Raw genomic sequence first — 16,063 nt, 5'->3', positions numbered from 1 at the left:
TAATGCCGCTTACACCGTCATACTTAGTGGTGAGTATTTCCATTATCAATGTGCTGGCATATACTTTTGAGGATTTTTTGAATTGCTCCTCCACTAATGACAGGTAAGTTTTAGCACACCCAGAGTCAGGAATTGCTTCCCTGATCCCATAAGTTGTTGTGCTTTTCATGAGCTTGACAGACATGCGGTTGGAGCACTCCCATTTCTCCTTATTAGCCTCATAAACCGTACTTTTCTCAAGAAGGTTTTCATCATCAGAGGGCGGAGGAATAGGAGCTTTTTCTCTAAGTGCGCAGTCAAGGTTCACAAGGGCATTCAGAATATGCTCCTTCTAGGAAGCAAAATTAGTTTCATTGAGATGCTCAATTCCACTGATGTGCCCAGTAACACCTAATGGGTTGAATGCTGAATTAAAGGGAAAAATAACATGGATATTAGAATTAAAAAATCTGAAAATAACATCCATATCAAATTAACTTATTGCGTGTTATTTGCATTAGTCTGATTAATACATGCCAAAAATAAATTAAATCCTAATTCGCGACACCGTTGGGCAGTAACGAAAAAAGGAACAAATGAAATATCTTTATTGGAAAATTAATTCTAATAATAATGATCATAATCAACTTTGGTCAGAATGTAATCATGCGTCACAAAAATTAATTATTGCAATTATCCCAAGATATAAAGTAGCATTAGATAAAAGGTCCAAAAATAATCATGATCACATACAACGTTGGTAAGTATGTAACCATGTAGTACTAAAATTAATTATCACAATTATCGTGAGAATATATAGCACTGTTAAATCAAAATTTCTCGTTGGTTCCATTCTAATTCAACACTTAATGCTCGTGAATAACGACCGAAATGCACGTAAAAATAATAATAATCAACCGTGTAATTTAGTTAGCAAAATTAAATAAGAATGCACATTGTACGATTAACTTGTGCACAGGAGACGGCAGTGCAGGAATCATGCGCTGCTGCCTAACTAAAGCACTAGCAACTATTTGATGACCGGCAGCAAACAGAACTAATGCACATGTAACCTATGAAATATACAGCAGGTGCAAAGGCTAAGGCTCTAATTTGTATGATGCAACACCTGGAAGAAGAAGAAAAAATACTCATGAAATATACTGAATCATACAAATGTTTAAACAGCCATCTACTGTTTTAAAATAACAACAGAATTTAAAAGCTTGGCATGTACTCTTCCTGTAAGTACCAGGAACCTGAGGAGTTAAAACTAAATAAGCTGCACGTGCTAATACTAGATTACTTTGCAACTCTGATGCTGCCTGCCATCGCTAGTTATTAACCAAAAATGCTTCTGTGCGGCCCAAGAATAAGTAAGACCCATCTTGATGCCCGGCAAAATTAGTGGCAGGCTAGTCAGTTACGAGGAGTGCATTGTCTCGAAACAGAAAAGGTTACGAGTGCAAGGCCGAATCCCTAATCGACCGAACCAGCTCCCTGCTCCGTCGCCGCTACCATCAGGAAAAATCGATCGAGCGACGCAACAGTTACGGAAATGAGCCGGCTATGCGGGGAAGGTGATGATACACCGTGTCCTGCGCTAGTACGTCCCCACGACGCGCACGGCAACCAGAGCATCGCCCTGATGCGTGCGGCGTCGAGACTCGGCATGATGCGCACGGCGACTAATGCAGACGGCGGCGGCGGCGATGGCGGCATGCGGCGCTCGCGTGGCTCTTGATGCACGCGGAGGCGGCAGCATGTTGCGATGCGCTCGCCTGACACCTGATGCGTGCAGCGGAGGAAACACCACCATGAGGCGAGTCGCGTCAGCAAAAACGAGAAGACGGCGGCGCTCGGAAGACTTCCGGCGATACTGATGCTGGCTGAAGCACGTGACCCCTGATGCGCATGTACCATGCCTCCACGCACGATTTTTTAGGCAAGTTATACCAAGGCAGATTAATCTACTGCTAATTCTCAAACAGGTTGCAATTAGATCTAGCCTTGCTTTGATATCAAATGATAGACTAATTGCTGAGATTACATATAAGTGCTAATGGATCTTATCTAATACACATGAACACAATTTGATCTGATGCGGAATTTAGTGGATAGTAGATAATTATACCTCCGTTTGGAGAAGCCATCTCGGTAGAGAAATTAAAGTCTGAAGTTGATGGCGGATTGCAGCAGCGTCTCCAGCACTTCGCCGGAGAAACGGCAAGGCCTTCACGTCAATGAGCCGCACTCTCCTGATTGGAAAATGAGCGATTCTGGGAGAAGACGATGACTAATGTGATGGACTCGTGTTTACGTGCATCTGCTCCCTTATATAATGCACTGACTTTGACCGTGGGACCTTAACCACATTAACATAAATTCGGCCCCCCAATCACGGGCCCAATTGTTAATTGCCATTTAATTGGTATTAATCCTGAAATTAATTAATGGGCTCATATTAACTTATGGTAATTAACATTTTGACCATTTGATCACATAATAATTCCAACAATCTTCAGTATCAATAGGACCTAGAGTGCTGGGATTTTCAATGTCTTTCTCTTTCTAATTAATAACTAGTAAATATATACGTGCAATGAACATTGATATTAGAAAATATATTAATTACACATGGATATTAGGTAAAATACTATTTGCGTGTTAATTATGTGATTGGCATTGTAATTTATATTTGATATGATGTTAACTACACGCTAAACATGTTGAGAGCTCACCATTGAAGCAGCCTAAGTCATTGGAGTGGCTGAGATTTGTTGGATCTGCCCCTTTGGGTCTTTTTATATTGGTATAGATGTTCTGCGAGTCAAAGTCTTTCCTGACAACATTTACATCTATTTAATAATGTCAATATTTTTATCAATCATCTCAATTGAACACCCTAGATCAATTCTTATCAAAGAGTCATATGAAGCTCTCTCTCTCTCTCTCTCTCTCTCTCTCTCTCTCTCTCTCTCTCTCTCTCTCTCTCTCTCTCTTATTTTGGCCAGATCTTCCAGTTTCTGATCCTCCTCCCGTTGTATCTCGGGCTTCTTCTCAAGGCTTCTGCGTCAGTGTCAACAACACCATCCCCAACAGTCCCCTGAATTTCTAGACAAACTTTCATGTAGGAAGTTAGTTGGCTAGCACAAATTTCAACATAATGTCGGAGGATAAGGATAAGGGGTACAGTGTGCTTGGGCTTAGAAAAACCACTCTCCAAGTCAAATGGTATTTTGTCAATTGGGTTCTGTGGAATTTTTCCTAACACATGCATTTCGTGACAAGATGTTTTCTGCTAAAGAGGTAGCATATAACCATTAAATACTAGAGATGGCACTTCAAAAAGATCATCTGTCCTTTTTTTGATACTCAAATCTAGGTGACATTGGGAATAACCTCAAGTAAAGCCTTCCAAGGTATATATGCATATTTCACTGCCATGTGAAGAAGGAACAAATGGGTTCTACTTTGCTATCACAGAGTGGTAAGTAAAATACTTATCATTGAATGAACAATGTCAACCAACTTTTTAATCTACAGCTGTAAAACATTAACCTACATATACCATATAAATAATATACGTAGGTAATTTGGACATTGCACTGAAGTGGACTGACCCACCAAAGCAGATTCTGTGGAAATATGTTCATATGAACCCATCCGCGAGACTCCGACCTCGCTACCTCGCCCACTCATGGTTTTCAAAAAATTATTACAAAACCAGCCGAACAATAAGGGCCTCTCTGATTTGCAGTGGGTGTCGTTTACAACCGATAGACAATATGATGCAGTCTGACGCGATCGTTTACTCTTACTTAACTTACGGTCGGTCTACGTTATGCACATAGGAAATAACTGGATGGGTTGTTAGGTTGGCCAGCCCAAACTTGCATATTTGTGCATGGATAGGCTATTATAGAAATATAGAAAACTGGCGAAAAGGACAAAATAGTGCAACAAATGGACAAAATTCGGATACTATTCGTGTATGGAATAATTGCTCATTTTGTTTCTCTGTGCGTAGATTGAATTTGGATCAGAAACTTATACATACTGTTTGCAGTGCGGGCAAAAGAATGTTGGCCCATCACCGTCAGGCCATCCAGCGAGTGGCAGCGGTGGCTCTACGTCGTCGTATCCAGAGAGAGAATCGGGATCGATGAGGGGACAGGGACTTGCTAGACGATGAATCATCGGTGGCGCCTTTATTCGCAGGGCCCCAGCGCGAGGCACGTGGATTGGGAACAGCAATCAACACGTACGCACGCATATGATCTTATCTCTTCAAAGATTGAATGCCCGAAACTCCCTGCAAAAATTACATAAATATTTTCAAACATTACAGAAAATCTAACATAAATTTAGATCCGGCTGGTCACAAACAATTGAGATAAGTAACTTTATTTATTTTAAAATTAAAAAACTTGTGTAATTTGAGATGGTCATAGTATTCTTTTCTTTTCCTTTTCTACTCCCTCCGTCCCATAATGTAAGACGTTTTTTGACACTAGTGTAGTGTCAAAAAGCTCCCCCTTCCAATAAAGATAGATCGATGATAAATGAATGAGATTTAGATTGTTCTCCTATCTAGTATTATGCCTTCTGGAAAAAGAGATGCTTCTGCTTTCTGGACAAAAGAGATGCTTCTCCTTCCATGTTCGAGTTGCCGAGGATATGTAAGGAGGATAACTCTTCTTTGGCTGATGGGACATCTGATAATCAAATCTGATACTTTGCAGAGCAGCATTGATAAAGATTTGCAGCAGTTCCTTTCTTCCTGGAGATATTCATTCTGATCACTTGGGTCATATGGACGACCAGGAATGACTTCATATTTCAAAGGATTCAGGCGAACGTCTACAGGTGTATGAAGAAATTCAAGGAAGAACTCAATGTACTTGTTCATACAGCGAAGAGGAAGAATTATTTCCAGCTTCCTGCCGGGGGTGCAGCATTCCACTATCTCATTCTTTTCCTTTAGTAGGATAAATTACACCCCCATCTGAAGAAATTACACACAACCAACTACACTTATTTTGAAAATTATAAAGCTCACGAGGAGAAATTACAGCCCCCTTTTCTTCCTTGTACTTAACTTATTTTGGTATACTTATAAGTATACGTATTAGCAGAAATCATTATTTTCCGTAAAAAAACCCAGATATTTTGCCTGTACAGAACCACTACAACCCAGAAGGGCATGTACACAAGTCAAATGGCATTTTGTCGATTGGGCTTCTAGTTCTGTAGACTTTTTGCTAACATTCATTTAGTGGCCGTGTTTGCTGTGAAAGATGTAACATACTAGCATATGAACATAAGTACTAGAGATGACACTTAAAAAGATAACCGTTTTTGATATCTCAAAACTAGGCGGCATTGAGGACAGCCTCGAGTAAAGCCTTCTAAGGTATATATTCATATTTTACCCCCCATGTGAAGAAGGAACAAATGGATTCTACTTTGCTATCGCAGAGCGGTAGATAGAATACTTATCATTGAGTGAGCAAAGTCGCAGCCAACTTTCGAATCTACAGCTGTAAAACGTTAACCTACATATATGCCATATCAATAATATCCGTAGGTAGTTTGGACAATGTAGTTAAGTCACGTATTGGTACTAGAGATGCAAGTGGACTGATCCACCAAAGCAGATTGTGTGGACATATGTTCATATGAACCCCTTTGTGACTTCGTCCACTCGTGGGTTTCGAAAAGTTCTTTCAGAACCCATAGAACTACGAAGTGTAGAACTACTAAGTGTTCATTTAAGGGCATATTAAAAAGTGCATGAAGAGGAGTAATCAATGTGTATTATACCCAAAAACGAACTATTGAGTTCTATAACAAACAAAATTATGTTCTCATCGTTTGTCTTTGTACTGTAATGTAACATAATTTTACTCAAATTTGTGTGTATGTATCCAAATCAGAATATGTTAAGTGTGCAAACTCACGAAGTGGTGCACTTGGACATGGATTAATATTTTCTTGTCTAATAATTAGTGGTTTACTCTTACTTATTTGACACTCTACTTTCTGAACATATAAGAAATAACTGGATGGGTTGTTGGGTTGGCCCAATCAGCCCAAACTTGCATCTTTGTGCATGGATATGCTCTTATAGAGCACTACCCAAAAATTTACTAAAACACATGGTAGACTGGTGCTTTTTTTAAAATCAAGCCAACAACACAGGAGCAAATAGCGTTGTAATATTTTATACACTTATACAACATGTTAAATAATAGAAGTAATACAGTGATGAGACAGATCAAGTTAGTCTTTGCTTAAATTTGCACACAATCTAACTCACTTTTTTAGTGGCAATAGAAGAGTGATGGCCATGTTCCATTCCAACATAGAGCATCGCTGCAACTTGAGGCCCCCTTTGAAGCAATTCACCTTATAAAATGATGTTAATCAGTTAATGTGGCCAGGCTCCTGCCGAGGGCGATTAAGTGGATGCAGTCAATATGGTTCCTATCCCTACTAGTCCATTCCTGCAATCCCTGAATTTGAATAAAATAATAACCCTATCATATAAGGAAGATGAGTTTTCAGAAGGGGTAAAATCTGTTGACACTATGTAAATGCATTAAATGCCAGCAATATCAGCAGATGTCTTAGAAATTGCAAGAAAAAATACTTAACATCACTAGAAATATGCAGTTAATGAGAACCCAAACACGTTAGGTACACGTATATGTCCAGTGCCACTACGTCATTAGGTTCAGAAATATGGTACTTATTGTTTCCAAACAGATTGTGTCCAAAGGAACAGCTGGTTGAGCCAATGATTACCCACACTTTGCAGGTTTGTTCCAGTACAGCGCAGCAGTGCTAATAGGATGGCTTAAGCATGAACGTCAAAATATCAACAGCCTGAGAGCCTGAAAACTCCATAAAGCTCAGGATCTAATCGACAAATATCAAGGACGTCGTGTATATACAGGTGACGCATGGCATGACACAAGTATCAAAACTTTATAAAGTTGAATGAGACAATCCTCATCGCGCACTATAAAACTAGTTCATGCACAGACACAATTTCTTCAGGGCCATGGAGAGGTAGGTTAACAGAATAACAGAAAAGGGTCCAGTATATGTCGGCAGTGGATCCCTTGGTTGCGGCTCATGTTATACATGATGTGTTGGATCCATTTACATCAACTGTTCCACTCACAATAGGATACAACAATAGGCTAGTTCGGCCAGGTGCGGAGCTAAAACCATCTGCAGTTGTAAGCAAGCCGCGAGTTGATATTGGTGGCAATGACATGAGAGTTCTCTACACCCTGGTAAACTTCTAACTGGAGTAGTTGGCAGTATACACCCATTCTTCGGCTATCTAACTCTTTCACATGGTTTATTACAATTAGTGTGAAGAATTTCGTAGAAACAAAAGGTCTTGCAGGTGAATAATTTACTCTTAGCATACTCAAAAACCATAATTATATGTTAACTTGGTTGAATTTCTCTTTCAATTGAAAAGATGTTGGTGGATCCAGATGCCCCAAGCCCAAGTCACCCATCTCTAAGGGAGTACTTGCACTGGTAAACTAAACGCGACATGTTCTTATTCTTGTCAATATGACCCCCTACCCATTTCTTTCCTGCCCCACATTTTTTGTATGTGTTTCTATTTAATTTTATCTCATTTTCATATATCTCCACTCGTACGTAGGATGGTGGCAGACATCCCTGGAACAACTGGTGTCAGCTTTGGTACGATGTTCCTCATAACAATTTGTGCCTATTGATTTTGCGGGTTTAGCTGAATTTGTGCATGTGGAAATTATCACTTGTTAAGTTCTTTGCCTAACATTCACAACAACAACAACAACAACAACAACACAACAACAAAGATTTTTTTTTGCCTCAAACCTGTTGCCTACCATAGAATTAACAGATAGGGCTATCACTTAAATCAGGTAAAAGTTATTTCAAAGTTGGCTCATCATTAACAATTGGATATCTTAATACTAGAAAAATAATATCTATCAACGTGTAAAATGACATGCACGTGTTTTAAAGATTTTGGAAATCATTAAGACAAGTCCATTGTACAGCCTAAAATACAGGGAGATCCTAAAATAGTGGCATACTTCAGAAACACCTTTTCCGATCTAGCTTGAAAAATGATCTTATATTGTGGGACGGAGGGGGTATCATTTATACTTGATTTATTTTTCACATGCACAAAACCAAACTTGCGAAATGAATTATCATAATTCAACAATATAGATACGTGTGACTAGATGTCTCCACCCAGTTGAATTACTCTTTAAATTCTTAAGTGGTTAAAGACTAATTAATGCCATGGTGCTCTTGCAGGCCAAGAGCTTGTAGTTTATGAAAGACCGGAGCCAAGATCCGGCATCCACCGAATGGTATGTGTGCTGTTCCAGCAACTAGGTAGGGGGACGGTTTTTGCACCGGACATGCGGCACAACTTCAGCTTCAGGAACTTCGCACGCCAGTACCACCTCAACATTGCGGCTGCCACATATTTCAACTGTCAAAGGGAAGGTGGATCGGGCGGAAGAATGTTTAGGCCAGAAAGTTCTCAAGGGTAGTAGAGACTAGACACTACGGAGTACAGACGTGGTGTTGCATCACAATATAGGATGCTCTGTATCATCCATATATGCAGGGTATGTATCTTCACTACATTATCTACAAAAGACTATGTATCTTCAGCTATGACGAGGATGATGGAATATACGTCGGTTATTACTAGCAAAAAAGCCCGTGCGTTGCAACGGGAGAGAAAACATAACACACGCTCTTAACTTAACAACCATCACTCAAGACCATAATAGGTCCATCTCCTTTATTTTTGCGAGGCATCATATTTGTGTTGCTGCTTATCCTCCTTCTCACCCTCGCCGGCGATGGTCTCGGTGTTCATACAAAACAACAAAAAAACATGTGTTGAATATGGTTAATCCTAAGACGCCTCTCTCTCCCTCTCTCCTCCCTCTCCTTCTCTCTCTCTCTCTCTCTCTCTCTCTCTCTCTCTCTCTCTCTCTCTCTCTCTCTCGCTTTCTCTCACTCTCGCGATGAGAAATCTGTTGTTTTCCCCCCCGACATTTTTCAGAGGTATGCTTGTGTAGTTATCGATGTTTTCTTTTCCATATATGGTTATAGTGGGGTGTTTATTTGCAATCCGAATCGCCGCCGGTATGAAAAAAACGAATCTTGCGCTATAAATTATATGTTTGCTTCCATAACAATATCTTAGAAATATTTAATAGGTAAAATTAATATCATATTTAGATTCCACACATTTTTCTAATAAAATTTCATATATAATATGTTAAGATCAAAGTTACGGTTTAAAAGATACAGATAATTTAGTAAATCATTTGGTTTGACTCAAATATATTCCAAAATAATGTTTAAAAATACTTAACAGATAAAAATAATCTTATATTCATATTCTACATATTTTTCTAATCAAATTTCATATATAACATGTTCAAATCGGAGGTACGGTTTAAAAGATATGCATGATTTTAAAAAGCATTTGTTTGACTTAAATATGATCCATGGATGAATTACCTAAAACATCACGGGGGTTTCAAAAAATGTAAATAACGATTCTGATGAGACTTAAATCCGGACGGCGGGTTGATTTCAAGAAAAGACAGGGATTTTGTGTAAAATACGAAAATAACGATTCGTTTTAATTTAAAACAGGACTGCGGGTTGAATTTTCTGAAATAGAGGGACTTTTCTGAAAGATGCCATGACGGACGAAAGAAACCCAATTTGCTTTATTATTAGATAAAGATTTAATAATGCAAAGTATTAGCAATGTTTGTTAATCTCAATTCAATGCTAGTTCCAAGCACCTGCTCTGCATTTAAACATAGTCTCTATCAACACATTATCTACAAAAACTATGTATCTTCAGCTATGACGAGCTTGATGGAATATACGTCGATTATTATTTAATCATGCAAAGTATTCACAGTGTTTGCTAATCTCAAATCACTGCTAGTTCTAAGCACCTGCTCTGCATTTAAACAGGTTGTGCTGAATAAAATCAACACGATCTAAATCATCAAAAATATTTTCGATAGCAAACCCAAGATTTGTTTAGATGGAAGGTATTATCGACGGATCGACAAATTTTGCATCGTAAGTCCCAGAAGTGGCAAGGTAATTAAACGCAAGGTAGGTCAAATATTTATGCCGGTCAGCTCGCCCGTGGTCCCCAACGACGACTTTACTGGCTCCGATTACGACACGACGCCGGACCCCGCACCGGTGCGTGCCGGCCTATGACGCAGGTGTCATGGAGCAGGAGCAGGCACACTATGACGTCGTCAATGCGGAGGAGGAGGAGCCTGCGCCGGCTCCTATGTCGGCATTTTGGCAAGCGTACAAGGAGCAGAGGTACAACATGTTCCTCCTCGTGAGGGTCAAATCTACGGCGAGTGCGCAAGCGAGGCAGCCGTGCCTGGCATGGCCAGGCGAACCCGGACTTCGTTGCGTAGCAGCATGCACTATACGAGGCCACGCGCACACAAGGCGTCGCTCGTAAAGCAGAGCCGGCGCGGCCAGACATGGACGTGGCCGCACACCCGCTGGCAGCGCGGATGATGTTGGAAATATGAGCAAATTACTACAAGATTTAATCCTAATAAATAGAAGATAAATCATGACATCAATAGCAGAGATTAAACTAATCATGCGAACTAGAATAGTAGATGAACGGATCACATCTAGGGCAAACACTAGAAACATGAATTCTACCACGATCTCGAACAGGAAGGATAGAATCACATACGATGCAGCGGGAGCAGCACCGCCGGTGTTGACGTTGTTGCCTATGTCGTCGAGGATGAGGTTGCCGAGGTCGGGGAAGAAGTCATCGTTCCCGAAGTCGTCGCTGCCAGCAGTCGCGCTAGTGCGCTCCCCAAAAACCTGATCGCCCCTCTCCCGTACAGGATCACGAGAGGCGTGTTTCCGGAGGCCTGTTGTCCCTTCTCGCAGTGCACGCTGAAAGGAAGGATGAAGAAGACTTGCTTGGAAGCACAATGATCCGGAACGGTGGTGCGAAACCATACGTTGCGGCAGCGACTAGAGTAGACGTCTGACTAACTGTATAGTGCGGGCCGGGTAGGTCGTGGGAGTAAACCCCACGTCCGAGTCGTGATCCAAAAGAATCGGAAACGGTTCAGTAATTAACGCGTATGTTAATTATTAATTAATGACACGCTAACTTTTTCCGAGTAGCAAAAATATAGACAACGTGCATAGCTCTGTCCTCGGCTCGGCTCAATCCCACAACCCACGGCGCGTCATGACGAGGCGTAGCGTGGCGAGGCGAGCGAGGAGGAGCAAGCGTGTAGGTCTCTGATAACCCACAAGTATAGATGATCGCAACAGTTTTCGAGGGTAGAGTATTCAACCCAAATTTATTGATTCGACACAAAGGGGGGCCAAAGAATATTTTCAAGTATTAACAGTTGAGTTGTCAATTCAACCGCACCTGAAAGACTTAATATCTGCATAAGTATTTAATAGCAAAGTAATATGATAGTAGCGGTAACGGTAGCAAAAGTAACAGTAGCAGTTTTATAGCAAGCGTAACAGTGGCAACGATAAAGTAACTAAGTGGAGATCAATATGTGAAAAGCTCGTAGGCAATGGATCAGTGATGGATAATTATGTCGGATGTGATTCCTCATGCAACGGTTATAACATAGGGTGACATGGAACTAGTTCCAGTTCATCAATGTAATGTAGGCATATATTTCGAATATAGTCACACGTGCTTAAGGAAAAGACTTGCATGACATCTTTTGTCCCATCCTCCTGTGGCAGCGGGGTCCTATTGGAAACTAAGGGATATTAAGGCCTCCTTTTAATGGAGTATCGGACCAAAGCATTAGCATTTAGTGAATACATGAACTCCTCAAACTATGGTCATCACCGGTAAGTATCCCGATTATTGTCACTTCGGGGTTAACGGATCATAATACTTAATAGGTGACTATAGACTTGCAAGATAGGATCAGGAACTCACATATATTCATGAAAACATAATAGGTTCAGATCTGAGATCATGGCACTCGGGCCCTAGTGACAAGCATTAAGCAGAGCAAAATCATAGCAACATCAATCTCAGAACATAATGAATACTAGGGATCAAACCCTAACAAAACTAACTCAATTACATGATAAATCTCATCCAACCCATCACCGTCCAGCAAGCCTATGATGGAATTACTCACGCACGGCGGTGAGCATCATGAAATTGGTGATGGAGGAAGGTTGATGATGACTATGGTGACGGATTCCCCTCTCCGGAGCCCCGAACGGACTCCAGATCTGCCCTCCCGAGAGAGATTAGGGCTTGGTGGCGGCTCCGTATCGTAAAACGCGATGAATCCTTCTCTCTGATTTTTTTCTTACCGAACATGAATATATGGAGTTGGAGTTGAGGTCGGTGGAGCACCAGGAGGCCCACGAGGCAGGGGGCGCGCCCAGGGGGGTAGGCGCGCCCCCACCATCGTGGACAGGGTGTGGGCCCCTGGCCTTGATTCTTTCGCCTGTATTTTTTATATATTCAAAAAATATTCTCCGTTGATTTTTAGGTCATTCCGAGAACTTTGATTTCTGCACAAAAATAACACCATGGCAATTCTGCTGAAAACAGCGTCAGTCCGGGTTAGTTCTATTAAAATCATGCAAGTTAGAGTCCAAAACAAGGGCAAAAGTGTTTGGAAAAGTAGATACATTGGAGACGTATCAACTCCCCCAAGCTTAAACCTTTGCTTGTCCTCAAGCAATTCAGTTGATAAACTGAAAGTGATAAAAAAAACTTTTACAAACTCTGTTTACTCTTGTTGTTGTAAATATGTAAAGCCAACATTCAAGTTTTCAGCAAAGATTATGAACTAACCATATTCACAATAACATTTAGGTCTCATGTTTAGTCATATCAATGACATAATCAACTAGCGAGCAATAATAATAAATCTCGGATGACAAAACTTTCTCAAAACAATCATAATATGATATAATAAGATGGTATCTCGCTAGCCCTTTCTGAGACCGCAAAACATAAATACAGAGCACCCCTGAAGATTAAGGGCTGACTGGAAATTGTAATTCATGGTAAAAGAGATCCAGTCAAGGATACTCAATGTAAACCAACAATAATACATGCAAATGAGAGCGGTGCTCTCTAACTGGTGCTTTTTAATAAGAGGATGATGACTCAACATAAAAGTAAATAGATAAGCCCTTCATAGAGGGAAGAAGGGATTTGTAGATGTGCCAGAGCTCGGTTTTGAAATAGAGATGAATAATATTTTGAGCGGTATACTTTCATTGTCAACATAACAACGGAGAGATCTCGATATATTCCATGCTACACACATTATAGGCGGTTCCCAAGAAGAATGGTAAAGTTTATACTCCCCCACCACCAACAAGCATCAATCCATGGCTTGCCCGAAACAACGGGTGCCTCTAACTAACAGCAATCCTGGGGAGTTTTGTTTGCAATTATTTTGATTTGATTTGAGCATGGGACTGGGCATCCGGTGACCATCCATTTTCTTGTGAGTGAGGAGTGGAGTCCACTGCTCTTGAGAATAACCCGTCTAGCATGGAAGATACAGACAACCCTAGTTGATACATGAGCTATTCGAGTATACAAAACAGAATTTTTATTTGAAGATTTAGAGTTTGGCACATACAAATTTACTTGGAAAGGCAGGTAGATACCGCATATAGGAAGGTATGGTGGACTCATATGGAATAACTTTGGAGTTTATGGAATTGGATGCACAAGCAGTATTCCCGCTTAGTACAAGTGAAGGCTAGAAAGAGACTGGGAAGCAACCAGCTAAAGAGTGACAATAGTCATGAACATGCATTAAAATTAATCAATACTAAATGCAAGCATGAGTAGGATATAATTCACCATGAACAAAAATATCGTGGAGGCTATGTTGATTTTGTTTCAACTACATGCATGAACATGTGCCAAGTCAAGCCACTCGAATCATTCAAAGGAGGATACCACCCTATCATACCACATCACAACCATTTTAATAGCATGTTGGCACGCAAGGTAAACCATTATAAACTCCTAGCAAATTAAGCATGGCATGAGCAACTATAATCTCTAATTGTCATTGCAAACATGTTTGATTCATAATAGGCTGAATCAGGAACGATGAACTAATCATATTTACAGAAACAAGAGAGGTCGAATTCATACCAGCTTTTCTCATCTCAACCAGTTCATCATTTATCGTCATTATTGTCTTTCACTTGCACAACCGAATAGTGTGGATAATAATAATAGTGCACGTGCATTGGACTAAGCTAGAATCTGCAAGCATTCAATACATGGGATAAGACAAGTTAATATGGGATCTTTGTTAGATCAACAATATATAATGCATATGAGAGCCACTCAATATTTTCATTATGTTCTTCTCCTCTCGACCCCCAAAGAAAATAAAAGAAACAAAACTATTTACACGGGAAAGCTCCCAACAAGAAGAAGAAGAACGAGAAATCTTTTTGGGTTTTATTTTTAATTACTACTACTACAAGCATGGAAAGTAAACTAGCTAAAATCTACAACTATTTTTTTTGTTTTTCTTAAGGTTTTTCAAACACACAAGAAGAATGCTAGAAAAGAAAATAAACTAGCATGGATAATACAATGAAAAATTATGAGCACGGACAACTGGCATGAGTGTGTGAACATGAATGTAATGTCGGTGAGAGATACATACTCCCCCAAGCTTAGACTTTTGGCCTAAGTTGGTCTATGCCCATGGATCAAAGCTGCCCTCTCCGGTGTACTGAGGAGGATCCTCAGGGTGCCACTGGTTGGCGATCTCCTCCAGATCCCACTGATAAACAGACTGGCGGTGAGGATCAACTGGTGGCTCCGGCTCTGGAGCTGATGTCAGGCTCTGGTATGCCTGAACGGCCTCCGGCAAAACAAGGTACATGTCTGAAAATATGTTGAACAAAGAGGGAGCAGGCAAGGTAATAGTCTCAAAGTAATTCTTATCAAATATCAGTCTATAGTTAAGCATCTTCTTCTTATTCTTAACAATAAAACCATGTGCTACCATACCCTTATAATCTAGAAAAATATGAGGCAACAACTTTTCCTCTTTCTCATAATGCCTAATAGGTATGTTAAAGTGTGCAGCAAGGCGCGAGGCGAAGATGCCTCCTAAGACGGGACCCTTTGTACGGTTCAGATTTAACCGTTTAGCAACAATAGCGCCTAAACTAAAAGTGGTATCACGAAACAAAGCATGGCACAAAATAACAATATCAGGGGCACTAAGATTTCCACTGTTCCCGTGACCAATTAAGCATCTACTAGCAAATATTGCGAAGTAACATAGGACAGGAAAATGTATGCTAGTAATTCTTGCATCGGAAACCTTCCTCGTTTCCCCTCCAGCAATCATATCAATAAATCCTTCCACATCATTACGATGTGGTTCCTCTATGTTGCCCTCAAAGGGTATCCTACAAACCCGGTAAAAATCATAAAGTGATATCTCCTTATTATCATCATATAAATAAAATTCCACCGAAGGTGACGATCTCCTAGCATGGAAATGAAAAATTTGCACAAAAATATTGGTGAGTAGGAGATACTGTTCACGCCGGTCGTGGAGGAAGTCGGTGAGGCCTGCATTCTCAGCCAAATAATAAAAATCTTCATAAATCCCAGCTTCTCGCAAGAACTCATCACAAGGCCATTCACACGGCCGAACCTCCGCAGTATGAGGGAGATTATACTTGGGCTTCTTATTCTCTTCACTTTGTTTATCATTCGAACTTCGGCTCAACGAGCCCCTCAAAAATATCTTCATCTTTTTCTGAAAATTTCTGAAATTTTTAGTAAGTTAAAATAAAAGTGAACCAAACTCAACAAAATTGATAGCAACTACTCCTACAAGTGTCTAGAGGTAATATCATGCATTAGAACTACTTTTGACCACATAAATTTGACATGCAAGCTCAAGAACAGGGTCACCTAAGCAGCAAAAATTTGCAATAAATAAAG

General features: G+C 40.3%; 1 protein-coding gene across 1 annotated transcript; it reads left to right on the top strand.

Annotated features, from left to right (window-relative positions):
* The first annotated feature begins 7,091 nt into the window (after positions 1 to 7,091).
* Positions 7,092 to 8,712, top strand: LOC119298552 (protein RICE FLOWERING LOCUS T 1-like). Its single transcript, XM_037575910.1, has 4 exons — positions 7,092 to 7,286; positions 7,481 to 7,542; positions 7,673 to 7,713; positions 8,323 to 8,712. Exons 1-4 carry the CDS (start codon positions 7,092 to 7,094, stop codon positions 8,562 to 8,564), a joined length of 540 nt encoding a protein of 179 aa, XP_037431807.1. The 3' UTR covers positions 8,565 to 8,712.
* Positions 8,713 to 16,063: the final 7,351 nt, after the last annotated feature.

The sequence above is a fragment of the Triticum dicoccoides genome, chromosome 5A (assembly GCF_002162155.2).
Source record: "Triticum dicoccoides isolate Atlit2015 ecotype Zavitan chromosome 5A, WEW_v2.0, whole genome shotgun sequence".
NCBI lineage: Eukaryota > Viridiplantae > Streptophyta > Magnoliopsida > Poales > Poaceae > Triticum > Triticum dicoccoides.
The sequence above is the reverse complement of the archived record's forward strand: the minus strand, read 5'-3'. Positions and strand labels throughout refer to the sequence as shown.

Coding starts and splice junctions, on each gene's coding strand:
- LOC119298552 (XM_037575910.1), top strand. CDS start 7,092: ATGTCGGCAGTGGATCCCTTGGTTGCGGCTCATGTTATACATGATGTG. Junction 7,287..7,480: donor TGAGAGTTCTCTACACCCTG/GTAAACTTCTAA, acceptor TCAATTGAAAAG/ATGTTGGTGGATCCAGATGC. Junction 7,714..8,322: donor AACAACTGGTGTCAGCTTTG/GTACGATGTTCC, acceptor GTGCTCTTGCAG/GCCAAGAGCTTGTAGTTTAT.